At 42.2% G+C, this 27,436-nt stretch overlaps 1 protein-coding gene across 1 annotated transcript in view; it reads left to right on the top strand.

Annotated features, from left to right (window-relative positions):
• Positions 1–27,436, top strand: part of LOC126428258 (platelet endothelial aggregation receptor 1-like) — a 165,159-nt gene that overhangs the window by 18,246 nt on the left and 119,477 nt on the right. The window contains exons 3-4 of the mRNA XM_050090170.1: positions 6,615–6,733; positions 19,697–19,833. Of these exons, the coding sequence (XP_049946127.1) occupies positions 6,615–6,733; positions 19,697–19,833 (256 nt within the window). The remainder of the gene's footprint in view (positions 1–6,614; positions 6,734–19,696; positions 19,834–27,436) is intronic.

Here is a 27,436-nt window from a genome sequence, read left to right on the forward strand (position 1 = left end):
CTTCTTCTTAGAAGTGGTAAATTGAAATTTGTGTCAATTACTAAGGTGTACGATCTCTTGGCGGTATAAAATATTTAAGCTTCAAGGTCAATGCAGTTTAGGAGACCACCTTGGCCGAACTGGCTGGCGGCTTTTCTCCATCGAATGCCATGTCAGCATTAATGGATCACAGATCAAACTATCAAACCGAAACAAATAACAAGAAAATAAATACATTACTAAGGCAAAACATATGGCTTTAACGTCGGCATTGTAAAAAAAGTATTACTCTCCCTTTACTCGTAAGTGAGGTAACAAGAATAATATACACTGAAGCGCCAAAGTAACTGGTACAGGCATGCGTGTTCTATTACAGAGATATGTAAAGAGGCGGACTATGGCACTGCGGCCGGCAACGCCCATACAAGACAACAAGTGTCTGGCGCAGTTGTTAGATCCGTTACTGCTGCTTCAGTGGCAGGTTATCAAGATTTAAGCGAGTTTGAACGTGGTGTTACAGTCAGAGCACGAGCGATGGGACACAGCATCTCTGAGGTAGCGATGAAGTGGGGACCTTCCCATACGATCATTTCACGAGTGTACCGTGAATATCAGGAATCAGGTAAAACATCAAATCTGCGACATCACGGCGGCCGGAAAAAGATCCTCCAAGAAACAGACCAACGACGACTGAAGAGAATCGTTCAACGTAAGAGAAATGCAACCCTTCCGCAAATTCTTGCAGATTTCGATGTTGAGCCATCAACAAGTGTGAGCGTGCGGAACATTGAACGAAACATCATCGATATGGGCTTTCAGAGCTGAAGCGCGACTGAGAATGGTAGTTATGCAGTCGCTCACCAGATATTACAAGCCTTAAATAATAAAATACCGCCAGTTCGTGTTTTTTCTGGTTTTCACATGGAGTTTGACTGCACAGATCGTGTTACATTCTTGAAAAAACTTAAGTTTTAGGAATTAATGCCTTTAAACTGAACTGGTTTGAATAATACTTACAAATAAAAGGCAAAACGCTATGCTAAATAATTCAAACAACTTTGAAAAAGACAGAAAATTTTGGTGACGGGTAAATCATGAAGATATTCCCGCAAGGTTCAGTTTCGGGCCCATTGTGGTACAATACACGGATAATTTTTCCAGACCATACCAGTGGTGTAATAGAACATATTGGAGAGAAGTAAACCAAAGACACTATTAATGCTTTTTTTATTAAAAGACATCATAGTCGCCTTGACTGCATAAAATATTTATTATTACGATTGCAATTTCGGCCTTATGGCCATTTTCAAGTAACATTGCAAAAGTTACCTGAACACAAAAAATACAAAACTGAAGCACAGGGTGTATATACATAATTAAACAAAGATTTCATTAAGATGTTGTTCTTGTACTCTTTAGTCCTGAGACTGGTTTGATGCAGCTCTCCATGCTACTCTATCCTGTGCAAGCCTCTTCATCTCCCAGTACCTGCTGCAGCCTACATCCTTCTGAATCTGCTTAGTGTATTCATCTCTTGGTCTCCCTCTACAATTTTTACCATCCATGCTGCCCTCCAGTACTAAACTGGTAATCCCTTGATGCCTCAGAACATGTCCTACCAACCGATCCCTTCTTCTAGTCAAATTGTGCCACAAACTCCTCTTCTCCCCAATTCTGTTCAATACCTCCTCATTAGTTATGTGATCTACCCATCTAATCCTCAGCATTCTTCTGTAGCACCACATTTCTAAAGCTTCTTTTCTCTTCTTGTCCGAAATATTTATCGTCCATGTTTCACTTTCATACGTGGCTACACTCCATAAAAATACTTTCAGAAACGACTTCCTGATACTTAAATCAATACTCGATGTTAACAAATTTCTCTTCTTCAGAAACGCTTTCCTTGCCATTGCCAGTACACATTTTATGTCCTCTCTACTTCGACCATCATCAGTTATTTTGCTCCCCAAATAGCAAAACTCCTTTACTACTTTAAGTGTCCCATTTCCTAATCTAATTCCCGCACCATCACCCGACTTAATTCGACTACTTTCTATTATCCTCGTTTTGCTTTTGTTGATGTTCATCTTATACCCTCCTTTCAAGACACTGTCCATTCCGTTCAACTGCTCTTCCAAGTCCTTTGCTGTCTCTGACAGAATTACAATGTCATCGGCGAACCTCAGAGTTTTTATTTCTTTTCCATGGATTTTAATACCTACTCTGAACTTTTTTTGTTTCCTTTACTGCTTGCTCAATATAGAGATTGAATAGCTTCGGGGAGAGGCTACAACCCTGTCTCACTCCCTTCCCAACCACTGATTCCCTTTCATGTCCCTCGACTCTTATAACTGCCATCTGGTTTCTGTACAAATTGTAAATAGCCTTTCGCTCGCTGTATTTTACCCCTGCCGAGTTTGAAAGAGAGTATTCCAGTCAACATTGTCAAAAGCTTTCTCTAAGTCTACAAATGCTAGAAACGTAGGTTTACCTTTCCTTAATCTTTCTTCTAAGATAAGTCGTAGGGTCAGTATTGCCTCACGTGTTCCAATATTTCTACGGAATCTAAACTGATCTTCCCCGAGGTCGGCTTCTACCAGTTTTTCCATTCGTCTGTAAAGAATTGGCGTTAGTATTTTGCAGCTCTGACTTATTAATCTGATAGTTCGGTAATTTTCACATTGTCAACACCTGCTTTCTTTGGGATTGGAATTCTTATATTCTTCTTGAAGTCTGATGGAATTTCACCTGTCTCATACATCTTGCTCACCAGATGGTAGAATTTTGTCAGGACTGGCTCTTCCAAGGCTGTCAGTAGTGCTAATGGAATGTTGTCTACTCATTAAGATAGTAGCGCAATTATAAAAATTGGTGAGAAATATACATTACTCACATTCTGTCTGAGTACATGTCGTCGTCAAAATGCAGCCTTTTGACTGTGAGAGTCCCACAAGATCTGAAGAGAACGACACTTATTACATCGTAATATGTTGTTAAATATGTACTGATCAGTCCATGTTGCCATCGTTCTAATAACCTATCACACATACAAGCTCAGGTGCACTGACAACATGTGGAGCTAAGTCCGTTGGCGCGAAAATACATTTACCAAAGATACTGCCTATGCACGTAGCAAAGATAGTGCTCACCAAGGATACAACTTATAAGATTTATATCGTAAAGTCTTTTCATCTGTCGACGTCATACAGTTTTCTAAATAGTGCTATGATTGTAAGGGGCAGTAGGATAGGATGGGAATATTTATTTATAACATAACAGAGGATAGTACATGTGTTATCCGTTAATAAGCTCTGACATTGACCTAAATGAGATGAAGACAGAGCTCTGATATATAATTTTTTGTATTCGTATACATTTTACGAATATGAATGGCTTAAGACGCTGGCCAGCAACCCAATTCACAGTGCTGCACCACAGATTGGGACAAAACATCACAATGCCTCCGTACAAATACAGGATGCATCCTTCAACCAGGCTCTATTATAGCAAACAGGACTAAGTAAATATGTATACTATTCGATCGAAATTGCTTAAAATGTTTTCGATAAGTGTCTAAAATGACTGTACAGTTCTATGAATCACTGTTGAATCACTTCTCCGGATACAATGAAATGTCGAGGCTGCATGTCATTTATAAAATATACAAAAATAAAACACATTGTAGTATGCTTTTCTTCCCTCGTTATAGTCAATATACTTTTCTTTACAGTAAAATACATCAGGATTGCTGATAAAATTTGTTAATTATGATTTAAGACAAAACTGGTCAGAAAAATCACATAAAAATTGGCGATCTTAAAATATATAAAATAAGAGAATAGATACATTGCAAGTGGTAGCGGATATGACATTACACAGTTACTAATATAATTTTGAAGTATCCACGTGTTTATTTTTTTTTTTTTAGGGAGAGGATCCCCATTTACACGCTTGTCTATACAAAATGTCAGGGTGCTAATAAGTGTCGTAATCATCGGATCTTGTGAGACTCTCACAGTCAAAAGGCTGCATTTTCACGACGACATGTACTCATGTCAGATAGTCTTATATTCTGACAGAATGTAAGTAATGAGCATTTCTCGCCAATTTTTATAAGTGCGCTACTATCTTAATGAAATGTTTGCTTGATTATGTATATACACCCTGTGCTTCACTTTCGTATTTTTTGTGTTTAGGTAACTTTTGCAGTGCTATTTGAAAATTGCCATAAGGCAGAAATTGCAGTCGTAATAATAAATATTTTATACAGTCAAGGCGACTATGATGTCCTTTAAGAAATATTATATGACTGTGAATCCCAACCATGAGAAATTAATCAACTGTTAATGCTATTTTTCACATTGAAAGTTGTCTCTCCCTTAATTTTGAGAAAACACACTGTATTCAGTTCGGTACACCAAGTGGTGTCATACCAGCAGTTTATGTAGCGCATGAACAGGAGTCGGTAAGCAGGTTTTTGGCTGTGCATACTGATGAAAATTTGAACTGGAAGAAGCATATTACTGAGCTTCTCGAACAGTTTTGCTCTCCATACAATTGCTCGTCTTGGAAGCAAACGAGTCAACGTTCTGTCATATTTTACGTATTTCCATCCAATAATGTCTTATGGAATGATTTTCTGGGGTAACTCACCATTTATAAGGGGAAGACCTCAGAAGACGGACAAACGATTCCTGACAGTTCGCATGTGTGCAGCCTAAGATATTTCGGCTTAAAATCTCGTTTATTGAGAAAGGCACACTTAACGGACAACGCTCGATCGTTTCAAAAGTGACAGGACTGATAGGTAATTGAAATCTGAGCATTTTTCATTATGATACATGGGGTACGCAAACGAGTATTTTCCAAAAAACCGAGGAAACAGATGTCCAGCCATCCTGCCCCGTCTGCTCGTCAGTGTTTTCCATGTTTCCCTTTCCTTGCCGATTATATGGAGAAGCTTTCATCCCTTATCTTACCAGTCCACCTAATTTTCGACATTTTTCTGTAATACCACGCTTCGAATTTCTTCTGTTCCAGTTTTTCCAACTCCGTGTTTCACTGTCATACGGTGCCGTGCTCGAAACGCACTTTCTCAGATTTTCTCTTTGTTTGATACTAGAAGAATTCTATTGACCAGGAACGCCCCTTTGGCAAGGGGTAGTCTTCATTTTGTGTTCTCCTTGCCAGTATCTTTGCTTACAGTATTTTCAAAAATCGTCGAGAAAGTAATGTACTCGAGAGTGGTTAGCTGTCTCAACAGTAATGACGTACTTAGTAAATCACAGTCTGGATTTCAGGAACGCTGTTCTACTGAAACAGCAATATACAATTTCACCGCTCACATAATAGAGTCTTTAAATAGTAAAATTTTACCAATAGGAATTTTCTGTGACTTATCCAAAGCATCTGATTGTGTGAACTGTGACATTATGCAACAGAAATCACAATTCTACGATATAAATGGAACAGCATGTGAGTGGTTTAGGTCATACTTACAGAACAGGAAGCCAAAAGTTTCTTTATATGGTTTAAGTGATTTAGGAAAGTTTCCTTGTTCATCTAATTGGGGTGAAATTACATGAGGTGTTCCACAGGGTTCGATCATGGGTCCCCATCTATTTCTGATATATGTGAATGACCTCCCTTCTTATCTGAAATAAGAAACTAAACTGACACTGTTTGACATCTGTGGTGTCCCCTTTTTTGTAGAGAGGCTTAACAATGGCATATTTTAACCTGTCTGGGAAAATACCTTGAGTTAGCGATGCATTACAGATGTGACTCAGAACATCAGCTGTAACTGTTCTATATTGTTTTAATATCTTGTTAGAGATGTCATCTCCAACAGAACATTTGTTTTTCAAAGAGTTAATGATTTTCCTTATTTCATATGAGGTTGTTAGATGAAAATTAATTTGGCAGGGATTTCTCAAAAGTGACTCTTCCATATACTGCTTGGCTTTTTCTTTTGAACTACTCTCAGCAATTTTTTCACCTACAGGAAGTGCACTCGTTGCAGTAGAAAATTGGATGCACTGTGTTTTTTCGGAGTTCAGAGCAAGTGCAATCGCAGGAAACCAATCAATAACTTTTTCAAAGACATTATTTGTATCATTTTGTATTGGAGTTTCTTTTAGTGGGTTGATAATGATGCTTGTACAGTTCTTAAATACTTTAGCTACTTGTGTACTGCTGGTTAAGATGGTCTCATTCTCTTTAATAGTAATACTACCTACCCCAGTGATAACTTTTCCTGTCTATCTTCTAATAGTACAAACAACATGTATTGATAGTCAGGGGTGCGCGAACAACGCAAAGCGGTTTTTAATCAGAAAAATACGCTGGCCTGTAGAATGTACAGACTTGACGCTGAGAGAGTTAACGAATTCCATGTCCATAGGTAGGAGTAATGGAAATTTAGTTGAGACTTATTCAGGATACAGTAGTCGAGGCCCCATAACTGACCTCATTTTATTGAATTCCTTTGCGTGATTTAATTAAGCAGCACTCGCTTCTGCTTTGTTTCTGTAGCTGTATCTGCCAGTAGAGTCAGGTGAAAAGAAAAAGACGTATCGTGGGTACTTTCAGGGTATACACGAAAGTTTGTGTGGAACGCTGTTTTCTGTTCACAGATAGTCCCGATGAGAGAGGCAGGCTGCTGCCATGGATATCGCTCAGCCTTCAATGGAGAATGTGAACCAGTCTGCAAGCCTGATTGCTCACCCCCAAAAGTCTGTGTTGCTCCAAACAGGTGTGTTGAAGCTTCTCTCTTCTCTCTCCCCCTCCCTCCCTTCAGTGTTTTGGTATTCCACTACCTCCGTTTTCTCACGTCCACCTTCCTCACCTCTTTAACTGTACCACTCTTCTTCCTCACCTTTCCTTCCTTAATTTCCTCTCATGTTGCTTTTCCCTTTTTTCCCTTTCCCTAACTTCTCCCACCCTTCCTCTCCTTCTGCTTCTATCCAATTCTCTCTCCATAGCAGCCTCAACCACTATTCCGTATTTTACTGCCTTCATTTAGTCCCTTAATCTATTTCTATTAGCACTCACAAATTTTGCTCTTTCCTTCATTGCTCTCTTCCTGCTACCCTCATTTCTTTCTTCATTTAAATCGCTTGCCATGTCTTATTTATGGAGTCCATTCCTTATTTTGTCAAGCCTGTGTTCATCAGTGTAGTAACACTGAGGTGACAAAAGTCATTAGATACATCCTAATTTCGCGTGGAACCCATTTTGTATCGTCTCGGTTGTGCGACTGGATTCGTGATTTCCTGTCAGGAAGGTCGCAGTTCGCAGTAATAGACGGCAAATCATCGAGTAAAACTGAAGTGATATCAGGTGTTCCCCAGGGAAGCGTCCTGGGACCTCTGCTGTTCCTGATCTATATAAATGACCTGGCTGACAATCTGAGCAGTTCTCTTAGGTTGTTCGCAGATGATGCTGTAATTTACCGTCTAGTAAGGTCATCAGAAGACCAGTATCAGTTGCAATGCGATTTAGAAAAGATTGCTGTATGGTGTGGCAGGTGGCAGTTGACGCTAAATAACGAAAAGTGTGAGGTGATCCACATGAGTTCCAAAAGAAATCCGTTGGAATTCGATTACTCGATAAATAGTACAATTCTCAAGGCTGTCAATTCAACTAAGTACATGGGTGTTAAAATTACGAACGACTTAAGTTGGAAAGACCACATAGAGAATATTGTGGGGAGGGCGAGCTAAAGGTTGCGTTTCATTGGCAGTACACTTAGAAGATGCAACCAGTCCACTAAAGAGACAGCTAACACTACACTCGTTCGTCCTCTGTTAGAATAGTGCTGCGCGGTGTGGGATCCTTACCAGGTGGGATTGACGGAGGACATCGAAAGGGTGCAAAAAAAGGGCAGCTCGTTTTGTATTATCACGTAATAGGGGAGAGAGTGTGGCAGATATGATACGCGAATTGGGATGGGAATCATTAAAGCAAAGACGTTTTTCGTCACGACGAGATCTATTTACGAAATTTCTCTTCCGAATGCGAAAATATTTTTTGAGCCCCGCCTACATAGGTAGGAATGATCATCGAAATAAAATAAATCAGAGCTCGAACAGAAAGGTTTCGGTGTTCGTTTTTCCCGCGCGCTGTTCGGGAGTGGAATTGTAGAGAGATAGTATGATTGTGGTTCGATGAACCCTCTGCCAAGCACTTAAATGTGAATTGCAGAGTAATCATGTACACTCCTGGAAATTGAAATAAGAACACCGTGAATTCATTGTCCCAGGAAGGGGAAACTTTATTGACACATTCCTGGGGTCAGATACATCACATGATCACACTGACAGAACCACAGGCACATAGACACAGGCAACAGAGCATGCACAATGTCGGCACTAGTACAGTGTATATCCACCTTTCGCAGCAATGCAGGCTGCTATTCTCCCATGGAGACGATCGTAGAGATGCTGGATGTAGTCCTGTGGAACGGCTTGCCATGTCATTTCCACCTGGCGCCTCAGTTGGACCAGCGTTCGTGCTGGACGTGCAGACCGCGTGAGACGACGCTTCATCCAGTCCCAAACATGCTCAATGGGGGATAGATCCGGAGATCTTGCTGGCCAGGGTAGTTGACTTACACCTTCTAGAGCACGTTGGGTGGCACGGGATACATGCGGACGTGCATTGTCCTGTTGGAACAGCAAGTTCCCTTGCCGGTCTAGGAATGGTAGAACGATGGGTTCGATGACGGTTTGGATGTACCGTGCACTATTCAGTGTCCCCTCGACGATCACCAGTGGTGTACGGCCAGTGTAGGAGATCGCTCCCCACACCATGATGCCGGGTGTTGGCCCTGTGTGCCTCGGTCGTATGCAGTCCTGATTGCGGCGCTCACCTGCACGGCGCCAAACACGCATACGACCATCATTGGCACCAAGGCAGAAGCGACTCTCATCGCTGAAGACGACACGTCTCCATTCGTCCCTCCATTCACGCCTGTCGCGACACCACTGGAGGCGGGCTGCACGATGTTGGGGCGTGAGCGGAAGACGGCCTAACGGTGTGCGGGACCGTAGCCCAGCTTCATGGAGACGGTTGCGAATGGTCCTCGCCGATACCCCAGGAGCAACAGTGTCCCTAATTTGCTGGGAAGTGGCGGTGCGGTCCCCTACGGCACTGCGTAGGATCCTATGGTCTTGGCGTGCATCCGTGCGTCGCTGCGGTCCGGTCCCAGGTCGACGGGCACGTGCACCTTCCGCCGACCACTGGCGACAACATCGATGTACTGTGGAGACCTCACGCCCCACGTGTTGAGCAATTCGGCGGTACGTCCACCCGGCCTCCCGCATGCCCACTATACGCCCTCGCTCAAAGTCCGTCAACTGCACATACGGTTCACGTCCACGCTGTCGCGGCATGCTACCAGTGTTAAAGACTGCGATGGAGCTCCGTATGCCACGGCAAACTGGCTAACACTGACGGCGGCGGTGCACAAATGCTGCGCAGCTAGCGCCATTCGACGGCCAACACCGCGGTTCCTGGTGTGTCCGCTGTGCCGTGCGTGTGATCATTGCTTGTACAGCCCTCTCGCAGTGTCCGGAGCAAGTATGGTGGGTCTGACACACCGGTGTCAATGTGTTCTTTTTTCCATTTCCAGGAGTGTAGATGTAGATGTTGTCCGGTATAGTGCGGCAACTCGACATCGTATGGACTAAACATCTCGTAGGAAGCTCCCTGCAGAAATATTGAGCGATACTGCCTCTATAGCCGTCATAATAGTGAAAGTGTTGCTGGTGCAGGATTTTGTGCACAAACTGACATCTAGGTTATGTCCTATATATCGTCGATGCAACTCATGTCAGGCAATCTGGGTGGCCAAATCATTCTCGAGTCTCGGTCCGGCACACAGTTTTAATATGCCAGGAAGTTTCATATCAGCGCACACTCCGTTGCAGAGTGAAAATCTCATTCTGGAAACATCCCCCAGGCTGTGGCTAAGCCATGTTTCCGCAATATTCCTTCTTCCAGGAGTGCTACTTCTGAAAGGTTCGCAGAAGAGCTTCTGTGAAGTTTGGAAGGTAGGAGACGAGGTACTGGCAGAAGTAAAGCTGAGAGGCCGGGACGTGAGTCGTGCTTGGGTAGCTCAGTTGGTAGAGCACTTGCCCACAAAAGACAAAGGTCCCGAGTTCGAGTCTCGGTCCGGCACACAGTTTTAATCTGCCAGGAAGTTTCTTGTCCAGAATGTTCTCCAAACCAGTCCTGAACAATTGTGGTCTGGTGACACAGCACATTGCTATTCATAAAAATTTCATCGTAAGAAACATGAAGCCACGAATGACTGCAAATTGTGTCCAAGTAGCCGAACACAACCATTTCCAGTCAATTATCACTTTAGTGGTACCAGAGGACCAGTCCTTTTCATGTAAACACACCCTACATCATTATGGAGCCATCACCAGCTTCCACAGTGCCTTGTTGACAACTTAGGTACTGCGCGACTGCTAAGGTCACAGGTTCGAATCCTGCCTCGGGCATGGATGTGTGTGATGTCCTTAGGTTAGTTAGGTTTACGTAGTTCTAAGTTCTAGGGGACTGATGACCACAGATGTTAAGTCCCATAGTGCTCAGACCCATTTGAACCATTTTGAACAACTTAGGTCTATGTCATCGAGGGGTCTGTGCCGCACTCGAACCCAACTGTCAGCTCTTACCAAGTGTAATTGTTACTCATCTGAGCGGCCCACGATTTTCCGGACGTCGAGGGTCCAACCGATAGGGTCATGAACCCAGGACAGGGGTTCCAGGTGACACTTGGCTGTTAGCATCTGCTCCCATAGCCCATTAACGCCAGATTTCACCACTCTGTCCTAACGGATACGTTCTTCGCATATACCACGTTGCTTTCGGCGGTTATTTCACACAGTGTTGCTTGTCTGTTAGCACTGACAACTCTTCGCTGCTCTCGGTCGTTAAGTGAAGGCCGTCGGCCACTGTATTGTCCGTGGTGAGAGGTAATGGCTGAGATGTGGTATTCTCGACACACTCTTGACAGTGTGGCTTTCGGAAATGGATTGTTCAATGTGTGTAGAACTGCCATTCTGCATTCCCAACGTGTGGCCATAATTACTTCAGAAACATTTTCGCATGAATAACCTGAGTACAAATGATAGCTCCATCAATCCACTGCCCTTTTAGGCTTTGTGTACGCAATACTACCGCTGTCCGTATATGTGGGTGTATTCTATACCATGACTTTTGTCGCCTCACTGTTCATCAACATAGATCCACATGCAAGTCTCTGTATGGTGCGTGGCGGAGAGTACACTATACCACTATCAGTCATTTCCATTGTCGTTCAGTGCTGTTCGCAGTGAGACGATGCAATATACGATGCTATATGCAATACAACTCGTCATACGATGCAGAAGAAAGCCGCATTTATGAAGTAGTTTACTCTGGGACAGCGAAAAATTTCAGTCAGCATACACTACTGGCCATTAAAATTTCTACACCAAGAAGAAATGCAGATGATAAACGGGTATTCATTGGACAAATATATTATACTAGAACTGACATGTGATTACATTTTCGCGCAATTTGGGTGCATAGATCCTGAGAAATCAGTACCCAGGACAACCACCCTTCTGGTCGTAATAACGGCCTTGATACGCCTGAGCATTGAGTCAAACAGTGCTTGGATGGCGTCTACAGGCCCATGCAGCTTCAACTCGATCCCACAGTTCATCAAGAGTAGTGACTGGCGTATTGTGACGAGCCAGTTGCTCGGTCACCATTGACCAGACGTTTTCAGTTGGTGAGAGATCTGGAGAATGTGCTGGCCAGGGCAGCGGTCGAACATTTTCTGTATCCAGAAAGGCCAGTACAGCACCTGCAACATGCGGTCGTGCATTATCCTGCTGAAGTGTAGGGTTTCGCAGGGATCGAATGAAGGGTAGAGCCACGGGTCGTAACACATCTGAAATGTAACGTCCACGGTTCAAAGTGCCGTCAATGCGAACAAGAGGCGACCGAGACGTGTAACCAATAGCACCCCATACCATCACGCCAAGTGATACGCCGGTATGGCCATGACGAATACGCGCTTCCAGTTTGCGTTCACCGCGATGTCGCGAAACACGGATGCGACCATCACGATGCTGTAAACAGCACCTGGATTCATCCGACAAAATGACGTTTTGCCATTCCTGCACCCAGGTTCGTCGTTGAGTACACAATCGCAGGCGTTCCTGTCTGTGATGCAGCATCAAGGGTAACCGCAGCCACGGTCTCCGAGCTGATAGTCCATGCTGCTGCAAACGTCATAGAACTGTGCGTGCAGATGGTTGTCGTCTTGCAAACGTCCCCGTCTGTTGAGTCAGGGATCGAGACGTGGCTGCACGATCTGTTACAGACATGCGAATAAGATGCCTGTCATCTCGACTTATAGTGATACGAGGCCCTTGGGATCGAGCACGGCGTTCTGTATTACTCTCCAGAACCCACCGATTCCATATTCTGCTAACAGTCATTGGATCTCGACCAACGCGAGCAGCAATGTCGCAATACGATAAACCGGAATCGCGATAGGCTACAATCCGACCTTTATGGTACACATTTCTCCTCCTTAGACGAGGCATCACAACAACGTTTGACCAGGCAACGCCGGTCAACTGCTGTCTGTGTATGATAAATCGGTTGGAAACTTTCCTCATGTCAGCACGTTGTAGGTGTTGCCACCAGCGCCAACCTTGTGTGAATGCTCTGAAAGCTAATCATTTGCATAACACAGCATCTCCTTCCTGTAGGTTAAATTTCACGTCTGTAGCACGTCATCTTTGTGGTGTAGCAATTTTAAATGCCAGTAGCGTATATACATCTTACACGTTTGAGACGTCAAGAGGTCTCCGAACTCATATAGTTTCATTTGATTCTGGAGTATGTCTTGAGACGTTGCTCAGTAGAGATTTGTGAGACAGCAACGTTGACACAGTACGGCCGTATACCTCCTCGCAGCTGACTGGAGAGATGTGCATTTACTGTTTATAGTTGATGGTAGAAGCTATCCCCGTAGTTACTGTGCTGATCTCGCTTACCTACGCAAGGATAGAATTACTCTCGTATCTTTTTGGACTGACGTTGTGAGTAGCAACTCATACATACACTGAGGTGACACAAGTCTTGATGTTGGTGATGATGTTTGGATTGTAGGGCACTCAAATGAGCTGTTATCAGCGCCCGTACAAATTCCCAAACGTTGCTCAGCCCAATTTTACTACTTTCATGAATGTTGATGAAATGATGAGGAGAACACAAACACCCAGTCAACTCGAGGTAGGAGAAAATCTCTGACCCCGCCGGGAATCGAACTCGGGACCCCGTGCTCAGGAAGCGAGAACGCAACCACAAGCTGCAACCACGAGCTGCAGACGGAAGTCTTGAGTTGGAGACATGCATGTATACTGACGGCAGTCTTGTCGTGTACACAAGGTATAACAGGGCAATGCACTGCCGGTGCTGTCATTTGTACTCGGGTGATCCGTGTGAAAAGATTTCCCACGTCAGTAGGGCCGCACGACTGAAGTTAACAGACTCTGAACGCGAAATGGTAGTTGGAGCTAGACACATGGGACAACCAATTTCGGAAACGGGTAGGGAATTCAGTATTCCGAGACCCACAGTGTCAAGAGTGGGAACACCAGATCTCAGGCAGTGCCTCTCATCACCGACAACACAGTGGCCACCGGCCTTCACTTAACGACCGACAGCAGCGGCGTTTTCAAGAGTCGTCAGTGCCAACAGACAAGCAATACTGCGTGATGTAACTGCAGAAATACTGACAAGATGGAGACTGAGTTAATAATTAAATCACTGAAGACCAAGGACTCTCATGGATATGACGGGGTATCTAGCAGAATACTGAAGTATTGTTCCATGTATGTTAGCCCAGTACTTAGCCATATCTGTAACTTTTCCTTTAGGAGTGGTCGGTTTCCTTACCGATTACAGTACTCGGTAGCGAAGCCACTTTATAAAAAGGGAGACAGGGATAATGTTGACAATTTTAGACCTATTTCTATGCCTTCGGTGTTTGCTAAAGTTATCGAGAAGGTTCTAAATACAAGGTTACTGGAGCATTTAAATTCACATAATTTGCTGTCAAATGTACGGTTTGATTTTAGAAATGGTTTAACAACTGAAAATGCTATATTCTCTTTTCTCTGTGAGGTTTTGGACGGATTAAATAAAAGGTTGCGAACGCTAGGTGTTTTCTTTGATTTAACGAAGGCTTTTGGCTGTGTTGACCACAAGATATTACTGCAGATGTTGGGCCATTATGGAGAAAGGGGAGTAGCATACAATTGGTTCGCCTGTTACTTTTAGAACAGAAAACAGAAGGTAATTCTCCGCAATATTGAGAGTGGTAGTGATGTTCAGTCCCAATGGGGCACTGTTAAGTGGGGCATACCCCAAGGGTCGGTGCTGGGGCCACTGCTGTTTCTTATTTATATAAATGATATGCTTTCTAGTATTACATGTGATTCAAAAATATTTCTGTTTGCTGATGACACCATCTTGGTAGTGAAGGATCTTGTGTGTAATACTGAAATATTATCAAATAATGTAGTCCATGAAGTAAGTTCGTGGCTTGTGGAAAATAATTTGATGCTAAATCACAATAAGACTAAGTTTTTACAGTTTCCAGCTCACAATTCGACAAGAACCGATATTTTGATCAGACAGAATGGGCATATTATAAGCGAGACGGAACAGTTCAAGTTCCTAGGTGTTCGGATAGATACTAAGCTGTCGTGGAAAGCCCATGTTCAGGATCTTGTTTAGAAACTAGATGCTGCTTTATTTACTATTAGAACAGTATCTAAAATAAGTGACAGTTCAACACGAAAAGTAGTCTACTTCGCATATTTTCATACGCTTATGTCGTATGGTATTATCTTTTGGGGTAATTCTTCTGATTCAAAAAGGGTATTTTTGGCTCAAAAAGAGGCTGTTCGAGCTATATGTGGTGTAAGTTCGAGGACCTCTTGTCGAACCCTATTCAATAGTCTGAGAATTCTGACATTGCTCTCATAGTATATATTTTCTTTAATGTCGTTTGTTGTTAGCAATATTAGCTTATTCCCAAGAGTTAGCAGCTTTCTCTCAGTTACTACTAGGCTGAAATCAAATCTGCATGTGGAATGCACATCCTTGACTCTTGTGCAGAAAGGAGTGGACTATTCTGCTGCATCCATTTTCAATAAGCTACCACAAGAACTCAAAAATCTTAGCAGTAGCCCGAACGCCTTTAAGTCTGAACTGAAGAGTTTCCTCGTGGCTCACTCCTTCTATTCTGTCGAGGAGCTCCTGGAAGAGCTAAAAAATTAAGCAAATTCCAGTGCTACATTGTTGATTTTCTTTATTTAATCTTACGACTTCTCGCCTTAATATGTTTCTTATATTTCATTTTATCTGTTTCTACAATCGTGTTATAATTTCATGTATTGACTCGTTCCATGACCATGGAGACTTCTCCTTAATTTGGTCCCACGGAACAATAAATAAATAAATAAAAATCAATGAGGAACGTACGACGAACGTATCCAATAGTACCAGTGAGGCGAAAATTGGCGTTAATGGTTATGGCAGCACCCGGCCGACGCGCTGGCCTTTGCTAACACCACGACATCGCCTCCTAACCATATCTGTTGGACCCTAGACGAATGGAAAACCGTGGAATGGTCAGCTGAATCCCGATTTCAGTTGGTAAGAGCTCATGGTAGGGCTCTAGTGTGGGGCAGACCCCGCAAAGTCATGGACCCAAATTGTCAACAAGCCATTGTGCAAACTGGTGGTGGCTCCATAATGGTGAGGGCGGCCTTTACATGGAATCAACTGGGTCCTCTACTACTACTACTACTACTACTACTACGTGATCAGGCCCAGTGGACCGCACGCATCTACAATTTTCCTCCTCCACTGTATTATGTCCATTGCTGCTATCCGCCATCCGTTCACATCTATTGACACTTGGTTTAAATCTTCATGCAGGCCATCCCTCCAACGCTTCTTGGGTCTCCCTGACGGTCTCTTTCTTGTAGGTGTGAAATCCTGGAGCTTCCGAGGCCATCTGTGATCCTCCATCCGGGCCACATGGCTGGCCCACTGCACTCGTTCGGCTTTGACAGTTCCTGCTGTGTTGGGCTGCTGGTATTGTTCCTCAAGCTCTTGGTTGCATCTGATCCTCATTCCCATGTATCTGCATCCAGAACCAGACCGGAGATCTTCCAAAGCACTTTTCTCTCAAATACAAGGAGCTTATGGAAGTCCTGTTTCCGGATACTCCATGTCTCACAGCCATATAGAACAACAGGCTGGATCAGAGTTTTGTACAGTCGAATCTTGAACTGTCTGGAGAGATATTTGGACTGAAGCAGTTGTGCTAGGCTGTGGTGAGATCGGTTTCCTGCTTGTATTCTGGCATTGATCTCTGCTTCACATGACGAGTTCTCAGTTAAAAATGCCCCTAGGTATTTAAATTCTTGCACTCTCTTGTAGGAATGGTCCCCAACCTGCAGTGATTGTAGATGATCAGCAGTCTGACAATGACTACGCGTCATAACAAGGTACTCTGTCTTGGCTTCATTTATGTTTAGCTCAAATTTGATGGCAGCTTCCTTTAGTGCTTTGGTCATTTGCTCCAACTCCTCTTCCGACCTAGAGAGTAAACAGATGTCGTCTGCATGTGCTAAGTATGCCAGTCTCTTTCCTTCGATTTCAATCCCTTCGTTCTCTTGGAAGGTCTCGCGTACGATCTTCTCGAAGGCAAAGTTGAACAGGATAGGGGACAACCCATCTCCTTGCCTGAGTCCTGTCACAATTTCAAACTCCTCAGTTACGCGATTTCCCATCTTCACCCTTGCACGTGTTTCGTTCAGGCAGATCTTTATCAGATTGATGAGTTTCTCTGCTATGCCAAACTCCCTTAAACAGTTGAGCAGGCCCTTGCGATGTATGTAATCATAGGCCTTCTTAAAATCAACGAATAAAATGTGCAAGTCTTTATCATATTCACCCAGTTTCTCAGTGAGCTGCCGGAGACTGAAGATGTGATCTACTGTTGACCGTCCTGGCCGGAAACCTCCCTGGTACTCCCCAATCACCGATTCTGCCACTGGCTGAATTCAGAGTCCTCTGGTACCACTAAAGCGACAACTGACTGGAAACAGTTGTGGCTCCATAATAGTGTGTGCTGTGTTTACATGCAATAGACTTGGTCGTTTGGATATTTAGCCACTTGGAGACCATTTTCACCCATTCATGGACTTCATGTTCCCAAATGACAATGGAATTTTTGTGGATGACAATGCACCATGTCACCGCGCCACAATTGTTCGTGATTGGTTTGAAGAACATTCTGGACAGCGGGAGTAAATGATCTGACCACCCAGATCGCCTGGCATGAAACACACCGGGCCTTTGTATGACATAATCGAGAGGTCAGTTCATGCCCAAAATCCTGCACAGGCAACTGTTTCGCAATGCTAAGGAGATAGCATGGCTCAATATTTCTGCAGGGGACTTTCAACGGCTTCACGAGTCCATACCACGTCGAGCTGTTTGGCCAAAAGGAGGTCCGGCGCGATATTAGGATGTATTGCTTATCCTGTATTTAGCCATATTTGTAATTTTTCCTTTAAGAATGGTCTATTTCCTGCGATTAAAATACTCAGTAGTAAAACCGCTCTATAAAAAGGGAGAAAGGGATAATGTAGACAATTTAGACCTATTTCTGCGCTATCAGTGTTTGCCAAAGTTATTGGAATGGCTGTCTATCTAAGCATAATTGATCATTTTATACGAGTATTACATAATTCGCCATCAAAAGTACAGTTCGGCTTTAGAAGTGGTTTAACAACTGAAAATGCTATGTTATCTTTTCTCTGTGAGGTACTGGATGGATTAAACAAAAGGTTTCGAAATCTAGGCATATTTTTTTATTTAACTAAGAACTAAGGCGTTTGATAGTGTTGATCACAAAATATCGCTCCAGAAATTGGACCATTACAGAATACGGGGAGTAGCTCACAATTGCTTCACCTCTTACTTTAACAACAGACAGCAAAATGGCTGTGATGTGGGGTCTGGGTGGAGTATGGTCAAATGAGGGGTGCCCCAGGGTTCAGTGTTGAGGCCACTCATGTTCCTTATTTATATAAATGATATGCCTTCTAGCATTATGGGTATTTCTAAAATATTTATGCTTGCTGATGACACTAGCTTGGTAGTGAAGGATGTCGTGTGCAACATTGGCTCTGTTTCAAATAGTGCAGTTCATAACGTAAGTTCATGGCTTCTAGAAAATAAACTAACGCTAAATCACAGTAAGACTCAGTTTTTATAGTTTCTAACACACAATTCAACAAAATCCGACGTTTTAATTTCACAGGATAGACATATGATTAGTGAAACTGTACAGTTCAAATTTCTAGATGTTCAGATAGATAGCAAACTGTCGTGGACAGGCCACGTTCATGATCTTGTTCAAAGATTTAATGCTACCATTTTTACTATTCGAACAGTATCTGAAGTAATTGATAGTTCGACACGAAAATTAGTCTACTTTTGCCTATTTTCATTCGCGTATGTCGTATAGTAGTATATTTTGCGGTAACTCTTCCCATTCTAAAAGGATATTTTTGGCTCAGAAATGGGCATTTTGGGCAATAAGTGGTGTAGGTTCGCGAACCTCTTGTCGACCCGTGTTCACTAGTCTGGGTATTTTGACATTGGCCTCCGTATGTATACATTCTTTACTGCCTTCCTTGTTAACAACGTCAGCTTATTCCCAAGGATTAGCAGCTTTCACTCAGTTAATACTCGGCAGAAGTCCAACCTGCATTTGGATCGGACATCCTTAACTCCTGTACAGAAAGGTGTGCAGTATATTGCTGCATCCATTCTTAATGAGGTACCACAAGAATTTAAAAATCTCAGCAATAATCCACGCTCTGTCAAATCGGAACTGAAGAGTTTCCTCATGGGTCACTCCTGTTGAGGAGTTACTTGAAAAATTAGGCTCATTCTTATGTTATGTTGTTGATAGGGTTTACTTAAACTTATGGCTTCATAAACATTTAATTTTATCTGTTATTACTTTTATGTTGTAATTTCATGTACTGACAGGTTCCATGACCTTGGAGATTTACCCCTCAATTTGGTCCTACGGAGCTAGATGTGTAAATAAGTAACAAATAAAATCTCATGACTTTTGTTACCTCAGTTTAACTGAATTGTTACATTATGATTTATTTCGTTACCTTTTGCTGTAAACATTGCGACTTCGCTCCGTTAAGGGAAATGAGTATGGGGGCTAAGAAGTATCTGAGTTATCAGTAATGACTGTCGTGAGGGAATGGAAATTTATTCTTTAGCGACGTCACACACATTGTGTATTACGTCCGCTTGCGCTCCTTGCAAGTATTCTCAATGCAAAACGGCCACAAGGATTAACAGTCTATTAAACAGAATGAACTACTCTGTAACGAGCCGATGGGGTCCATAGCTTCCTAATATAAAAACACTCAAGAAACGATTCTGACTGGCCTCTCAAAATATGGTTAGATTTCGAGACTTAAAAACAGAATGACCATAATTTAAATGTGTGAATGGATTTCGAATAATATTAGCAGTTGGCTTAATAAAGCAATTTTTGACTGTTTGCTGATGCTCTTTCACGCAGTTGTGTGTGTCCCAGTCACCTGGTCGAGGACAGTGGTGGGCAGTGTGTTGAGCGTTTGTGTTTGAATCGGGAGTGCAAACACGGCACGTGCAACCCAAAGGGCTTCTGTGTCTGTAAAAGTGGCTACCGTCCACAAGGTAAGCAACTGGAAACAACTGTAAGTACAGTGTAAGACATGTCAGTGTGTGTTGCTGTGAAAGTAAAGGACCAACTGGAAAATCTGAGTATTGGTAGTACAGTAGAACCCCTCTAATCCGACCTTGGATGGTCCGTCACTCCGGTTAGTCCGACCATGCTCAGGCTCGCGAGCGTTTGCTGACTTGTCACTGACTGGACGCCTGTCGCGCCATTGTTGCGGTGTCTATCGCTGTGCATATTGTTATACTGTACGCTATTGTGCAGTTTTAGCCTTTGTTGGGATTAAAAAACGTCGTTGTTTGCTTTATTCTGTGTTCTCTACAGTACTTATTACTGTAGATCCATTGTGTGTAGAGTTGTCTGTTTTTCAACATGTCTGGATTCAAATGTAAATACGTAACTCTTTCACTAAATGAAAAATTAGCAGTGCTAGAAAAAATTGCAAAGGAACTGAATGTAGGTGTTACGACAATTAACGATTGGAGGAAGAATCGGAAAGACATTGAATCCTATACAGTTACGATTGATGGTGAAAACACTCTGAAGAATCTCAAAACATTAAAAAAGCCGAAACTTGAACTGCTTGATAACGCATTGTGGATGTGGTTTTGTCAAGAAGGAAGGAAAGGAACTCCAATATCCGTGCCAATTCTCAAAGAAAAAGCGATAGTTTTGCACAAAAAAACTGGAAGCCGAAAGTAAATTTGCTGCCAGTGAAGGCTGGATTGATCGTTGGAAAACTCGTCATGGTGTCCGATTTGTTTCCATTTCCAGTAAAAAAACTGTCTGCCGATGCCGCAGCTGCTAAGGAGTTTTCCGTTAAGTTTCAAGAAACTGTAGAAGAAAATGAACTGTTACCCTGCCAAGTGTATAACACCGACGAGACAGGGCTGAACTTTAAAATGTGGCCAACAAAAACGCTCGCAGCTTCAAATGAATCCGTGTGTAGATGCTATCTACACAATCGCTGCAGCATGGGTTGAACTGAAACCTGACACACTGCGAAAATCGTGGCGTAAGCTTTGGCCACAAGTTATGACTGAAAATGAGCATACCGAAGCTGAGCAAACGAACGACGCACTGGAAATCGTTACAGATCTACAAACTCTGGGGCCGAACGTCCCTGCCAATGAAGTTGAAGAGTGAATCAACGAATGTGACAAAGTCTGTGACACTTTTGAAGAGCTCAATGACGACCAGATTGTTGCCTCTGTTATCCAGGAAACTGTGAATGAGGACTCGGACGGCGAAGACGATCCCCACACCCGGATTTCACACAACGATGCAAAAAAACGCTTTTGACATCGCCCTTCAATACATCGAACAGAATCCAGTAGTTTATTTCTTTGTAAAAAAAATTCGTTTTTTATATACAGTGCTTAGACATTTTTTAGTTTACAGTATATATCGTTTATACGTTATTAAGTACAGTACAGTACTGTAATTTGTTTATCGTTTTTCCTTTTAAAACCAATACATATTATAGTGTGTGGAGACGTTTTTTAGTTAATCTGTTGTTTAACACTGAGTAAAAAAAGATCTTTTTTTTATTACTGTAGACGTCTTTTAGTTTTTAAATCGTTTAATTTTTGTACCAAATGTCTTCTTGTATTTTTTGCAATAAATATTAGATTTTCGGATAATCCGACATTTTCTTCGTTCCGACCATGGTCCCGGTCCCGAAGGTGACGGATTAGAGAGGTTCTACTGTACTAGTATAACCTGTGGTCGAAATTCGACCTACTGTGTAAGTAGACCTGACCTGTGATAAAAAAAGGGTCACCTTTCTTCAAGGGATACACTCCACGTAAAACTGAAATCTACCCTCACAAACGACCCATAGCAAATGCTGCATTGTAGCTACGAGTACTCTTGAAATAATTCTTTGATTTTTCTGTAGCTGTTCGACCATTTGAAGTGAGTCCTAGATGCAGTGTGTTGAAAAATAAATTTTGTGTTAACGGTGACAGATTAACCTACGACAACATAACGTGGATGGCATTGTATTACACAAGATAACCTCAGATGCGTAATGACCTCCATCACGCAATCTGGAGTGTAAATTCATCATATCGCAATTATAGGCCTCAAAATTATTTGCAGTTACATTCAGTGAACATTAAAATGTATCTTTCAAAACAAAAAAGGATTATCATTATCAACGTCTACATTATTCCTATTACCTTGTCTACGTAAAAATTGTTTCACTCTAGCTCTTCAGCTTTCAGTGCGAGCCATTAGCGTCCTTCTTCGAGGCACAACGTAAAAGAGATAATGTTTCCGTATAACAAGAGACATTGTAACTACTCAAAATGAAGATACTGAAAATTAGAAACACTAAATTTTTGCGGTGACGGCAGCAAACGAACACAGAGTTAGTTCCGTTGTAACGTAACTACAAGAAATAAAAAATATTTACGTCTGAGAAAATGGACTCGATAAGTAATGGGGATCTAACCTGTATAACGCTGTGTGCGTGTTGTATGACTGTCAGTTTCACTGTCATTTAAGCCCTCAACAGATCTTACATGAAAAACTTAAAGCATTTCGATAAGCTATCTGACTGCGTATTTGAATAACAATTTACAAGTGATACAGAATCTGGCCTGTGCAACGGAATTTACTGGATTAGAGTACATGACATGTTGTGGTGTGTCAGTGTCTCTATTTTGGCCCTAAGTTTTGCACTCACCTATTTAGATGACTGCCTTTCTCCATGTGGTTTACAGCAATTTGCAGCAGCAGCAGTGGCTAAAGCTTATTGTTACTCGGAATGAATTTAATAAAAAGGCGTTTGCTTGGGTCCTGTGAACTACTTAATAACTTGTAAGAAGGAATTTCATAAATTAAGTCTATTTAAAAACTTCAGAAATCACCATGACCAATAATAGTTTCACAAGTATTAATAATGGCAAAACGCCTGACAATGACCTTATAAGAATTTTTTCTTGTAGTAAAAAAACAGCCCGCTGGTTGCAATGGATTTTATAGTCGAATTGACTATGGATTCGACTCCTAAACTAAGGGAGTCTTCATCAGAATTTATATTACCTAAATAAGGAGGATACAAAGTTAGTCATTAATAAGAAAAATACGGGACAGTAATAATTAATATTGGCATATAAAGATGTACTTACATACGTAAAACGTTGAGTATTGCAGCTCTCGTCGTACATTTTTAACACCAAAAAGGCCACGTCACATAATAAAACATCCTACGTAAAAGTTTTACTGTCATTTCTCGTTAAGAATTAAAAGATTGCCGCTAAGGGCTGCTTGTGTATACTGAAACAGGTGGCGTCAGACAGGGTGGCGCGTGCGCCGGCTATAGTGCGATGTGGACATGAGGTGTCTAGCCATCTAGTGGTGAAAACTGGTAACATCTGTTTTACGTGATAGAGAGGTTACAGCAGTTTGTATAACAGATGTGTCTACAACTTTTAAACATTTTATAGTATTTAAAAGCAGTAAGAAATTATGAAAAATTTGTTCAGTAATTGTTGTTGTTTAAATTATAGTATGTCTTCATACTAAAAAATGTTTAAAAGTTGTAGACACATCTGTTATACAAACTGCTGTAACCTTTCTATCACGTAAAGCAGATGTTACCAATTTTCATCACTAGATGGCGAGACACCTCATGTCCACATCGCACTATAGCCGGCGCACGCGCCACCCAGTCTGACGCCACCTGTTTCAGTATACACAAGCAGCCCTTAGCGGCAATCTTTTAATTCTTAACGAGAAATGACAGTAAAACTTTTACATAGGATGTTTTATTATGTGATGTGGCCTTTTTGGTGTTAAAAATGTACGACGAGAGATGCAATACTGAACGTTTTACGTATGTAAGTACATCTTTATATGCCAATATTAATTATTACTGTCCCGTATTTTTCTTATTTATGACTAACTTTGTATCCCCCTTATTTAGGTAATATAAATTCTGATGAAGACTCCCTTAGTTTCGGAGTAGAATCCATGGTCAATTCGACTATAAAATCCATTGCAACCAGTGGGCTGTTCTTTACTACAAAAAATATTTTCACAGTTGCTGCACACAGCTATGTTTAAAGTTGTTATAAGTATCAATAATGTCTGAGTGCCAGATTAACAAAGTATTTCAATTTGAAATTTACATTAACTTTTGATAACCACAGAATATTTATGAATTCGATGTGGAGAATAATTATTGTTATTTGGAGAGTAAGGAGGCTTCTTTAACTGACAAGCAAAACATGAGATTATTGCAAAGTCGGACTAACAATCACGAGCCTAACTCTCCAATTGCACTTTACGCTATGGTTGCGAATTTTACCTTTAATCCATCTTCATGCGTAACCAAGCCATCTAAATCTCTCCTGGCCATGTAAATTAAACCAGGCCTTGAGTGTCGTAAGATCTGCCATCACCGACGTCTTCTGTCCCCGAGCTCCCGACTGCAATACTACTTCCATTCTTGCAGACAGACCTCGTCTCACAACAATGCTTAGAATCGCCTACCATGTTTCGCCCTCACATTGTTACTATCGATATCTGAGTGCTTATTTATTTATGTAGAGAACGCAGAATATTGCACAATACAAAGAACAACGTTAAGTTGGCTATATTGTTTTCAATGCTCAGTGCAATATTTAATCAATGTAATGAAGAGTTCTGACACACTCCTTACACCGTTTATTCTTGCACCAAAGTAAGTGAAAAAAACGGCGCTTCGTTTTCCACTGTTGACAACATGAACGACGCAACATTTGCGGCATTGTAGCTATCCGGTATGCATGTGTTATTGCAAATGAACTATCTGCAACATTTAAACATGAACGTCCCTAGAACGCAAATTCACGAAACTTTGTTTTTTTCCTGTGTCCTTTCTGCCAAAACACCTGATCGGTACGCATGGTGGAATTTGGTAGCAGTGTGAGAGACAAGGGGGAAATATTTATCATGTGCGTGTGTCTACTTCCGTTTAAGTCTCTTAATGTATATGAAAACACATGGTTTCTTTGTGAACAACTGTGGTAAAGTACCTCTCGAAATAAGTAAATTTCATTGTCCTCCTTGTATAATTAATTTTAAAAAGTGTTACTTTAATTTACGAGCTCACGTTTTAATTTTATGATATCGACAATGTTTCTTTTATTACACTACTGGCCATTAAAGTTGCTACACCAAGAAGACATGCAGATGATAAACGAGTATTCATTGGACAAATATATTATACTAGAACTGACATGTGATTACATTTTCTCGTAATTTGGGTGCATAGATCCTGAGAAATCAGTACCCACAACAACCACCTCTGGCCGTAATAACGGCCTTGATACGCCTAGGCATTAAGTCAAACAGAGTTTGGTTTGCGTGTACAGCTACAGCTGCCCATGCAGCTTCAACTCGATACCACAGTTCATCAAGAGTAGTGACTGGCGTATTGTGACGAGCCAGTTGCTCGGCCACCATTGACCAGACGTTTTCAGTTGGTGAGAGATCTGGAGAATGTGCTGGCCAGAGCAGCAGTCGAACATTTTCTGTATCCAGAAAGGTCCGTACAGGACCTGCAACATGCGGTCGTTCATTATCCTGCGGAAATGTAGGCTTTCGCAGGGATCGAATGAAGGGTAGATTGGTTCAAATGGCTCTGAGCACTATGGGACTCAACTGCTGAGGTCATTAGTCCCCTAGAACTTAGAACTAGTTAAACCTAAGTAACCTAAGGACATCTCAAACATCCATGCCCGAGGCAGGATTCGAACCTGCGACCGTAGCGGTCTTGCGGTTCCAGACTGCAGCGCCTTTAACCGCACGGCCACTTCGGCCGGCTAATGAAGGGTAGAGCCACGGGTCGTAACACATCTCAAATGTAACATCCACTGTTCAAAGTGCCGTCAATGCGAACAAGAGGTGACCGAGACGTGTAACCAATGACACCCCATACCATCACGCCGGGTGATACGCCAGTATGGCGATGAAGAATACACACTTCCAATGTGCGTTCACCGCGATGTCGCCAAACACGGATGCGACCATCATGATGCTGTAAACAGAACCTGGATTCGTCCGACAAAATGACGTTTTGCCATTCGTGCACCCAGGTTCGTCGTTGAGTACACCATCGCAGGCGCTTTTGTCTGTGATGCAGTGTCAAGGGTAACCGCAGCCATGGTCTCTGAGCAGATAATCCATGCTGCTGCAAACCTCGTCGAATTGTTCGTGCAGATGGTTGTTGTCTTGCAAACACCTCCATCTGTTGACTCAGGGATCGAGACGTGGCTGCACGATCCGTTACAGCCATGCGGATAAGATGCCTGTCATCTCGACTGCTAGTGATATGAGGCCGTTGGGATCCAGCACGGCGTTCTGTATTACCCTCCTGAACCCACCGATTCCATATTCTGCTAATAGTCATTGGATCTCGACCAACGCGAGCAGCAATGTCGCGATACGATAAACCGCACTCGCGATTGGCTACAATCCGACCTTTATCAAAGTCGGAAAGGTGATGGTACTCATTTCTCTTCCTTACACGAAGCATCACAATAACGTTTGACCAGGCAACGCCGGTCAACTGCTGTTTGTGTATGAGAAATCGGTTGGAAACTTTCCTCATGTCAGGACGTTGTAGGTGTCGCCACCGGCGCCACCCTTGTGTGAATGCTCTGAAAAGCTAATCATTTGCATATCACAGCATCGTCTTCCTTTCGGTTAAATTTCGCGTCTGTAGCACGTCATCCTCGTGGTGTAGCAATTTTAATGGCCAGTAGTGTATGTTACGAATACAGATAGTATCACGTAAGTAAAACATGCAAACGTCAGTCGTGATACAGCAATTTTTCACGCAGCTCATTCTTTATGCCGTAATATCTCCTGAACTATGGTAGGTAGCTGGTTAATACGCCCTTAGCGATTGTTGCTTGTCAGTAAGGGATATGTGTACGAAGTTTCGTTTAAATCGGCCCTGTGGTTTAAAAGATGTGAACACACACATACATATACACTTTTGCAATCTGCATGGATTTGGTTGCATTGCCTATACTTGTATATGGCATATTACGAAATGAAACGTGTCTCTTCCTTTTGTATGTCCAATTATGTCCAACGAGGGCAGTACACAATTTATATTTATCACTCACCTTTAGATGCTACATAGACTGCTAGCGGTCACTGTCGATATTGAAACAGACCGTACCTGAAAGTTTTAACTGCATAGGTAGAAGGATGAGTTTCGAATAACGTACCACAAACTCGAAAATACGCTGGCATGTATTCTGAAAATCCTTCTATGGAATAACCAGTTGCACTTGTAAAGGGACACCCTCCGCTAGAAGTACTTTTTCTCAACAGAAGAAGTCGATACCAGAAATATTTTCGAATTTTGGATAGGTCATTATTGTCTCAGCTGTTTCTCTAAAAAAAAAATTCTTGAACACGATGTGTTACATTTCCAGTTAAAATCTGTAAAAACAAATTACTTTATTTTCTTTGTTACAATCGATATGTACTAGCTCTGAATTCACAGTTACAAATATTTTTTTTTAGAAAAATTTGAAATGACGAAATATTTGGCGCACTTAAAATTTTTGTTATTAATTACGCAATCTGATTCTA

Source organism: Schistocerca serialis, chromosome 12 (assembly GCF_023864345.2).
Source record: "Schistocerca serialis cubense isolate TAMUIC-IGC-003099 chromosome 12, iqSchSeri2.2, whole genome shotgun sequence".
Classification (NCBI taxonomy): domain Eukaryota; kingdom Metazoa; phylum Arthropoda; class Insecta; order Orthoptera; family Acrididae; genus Schistocerca; species Schistocerca serialis.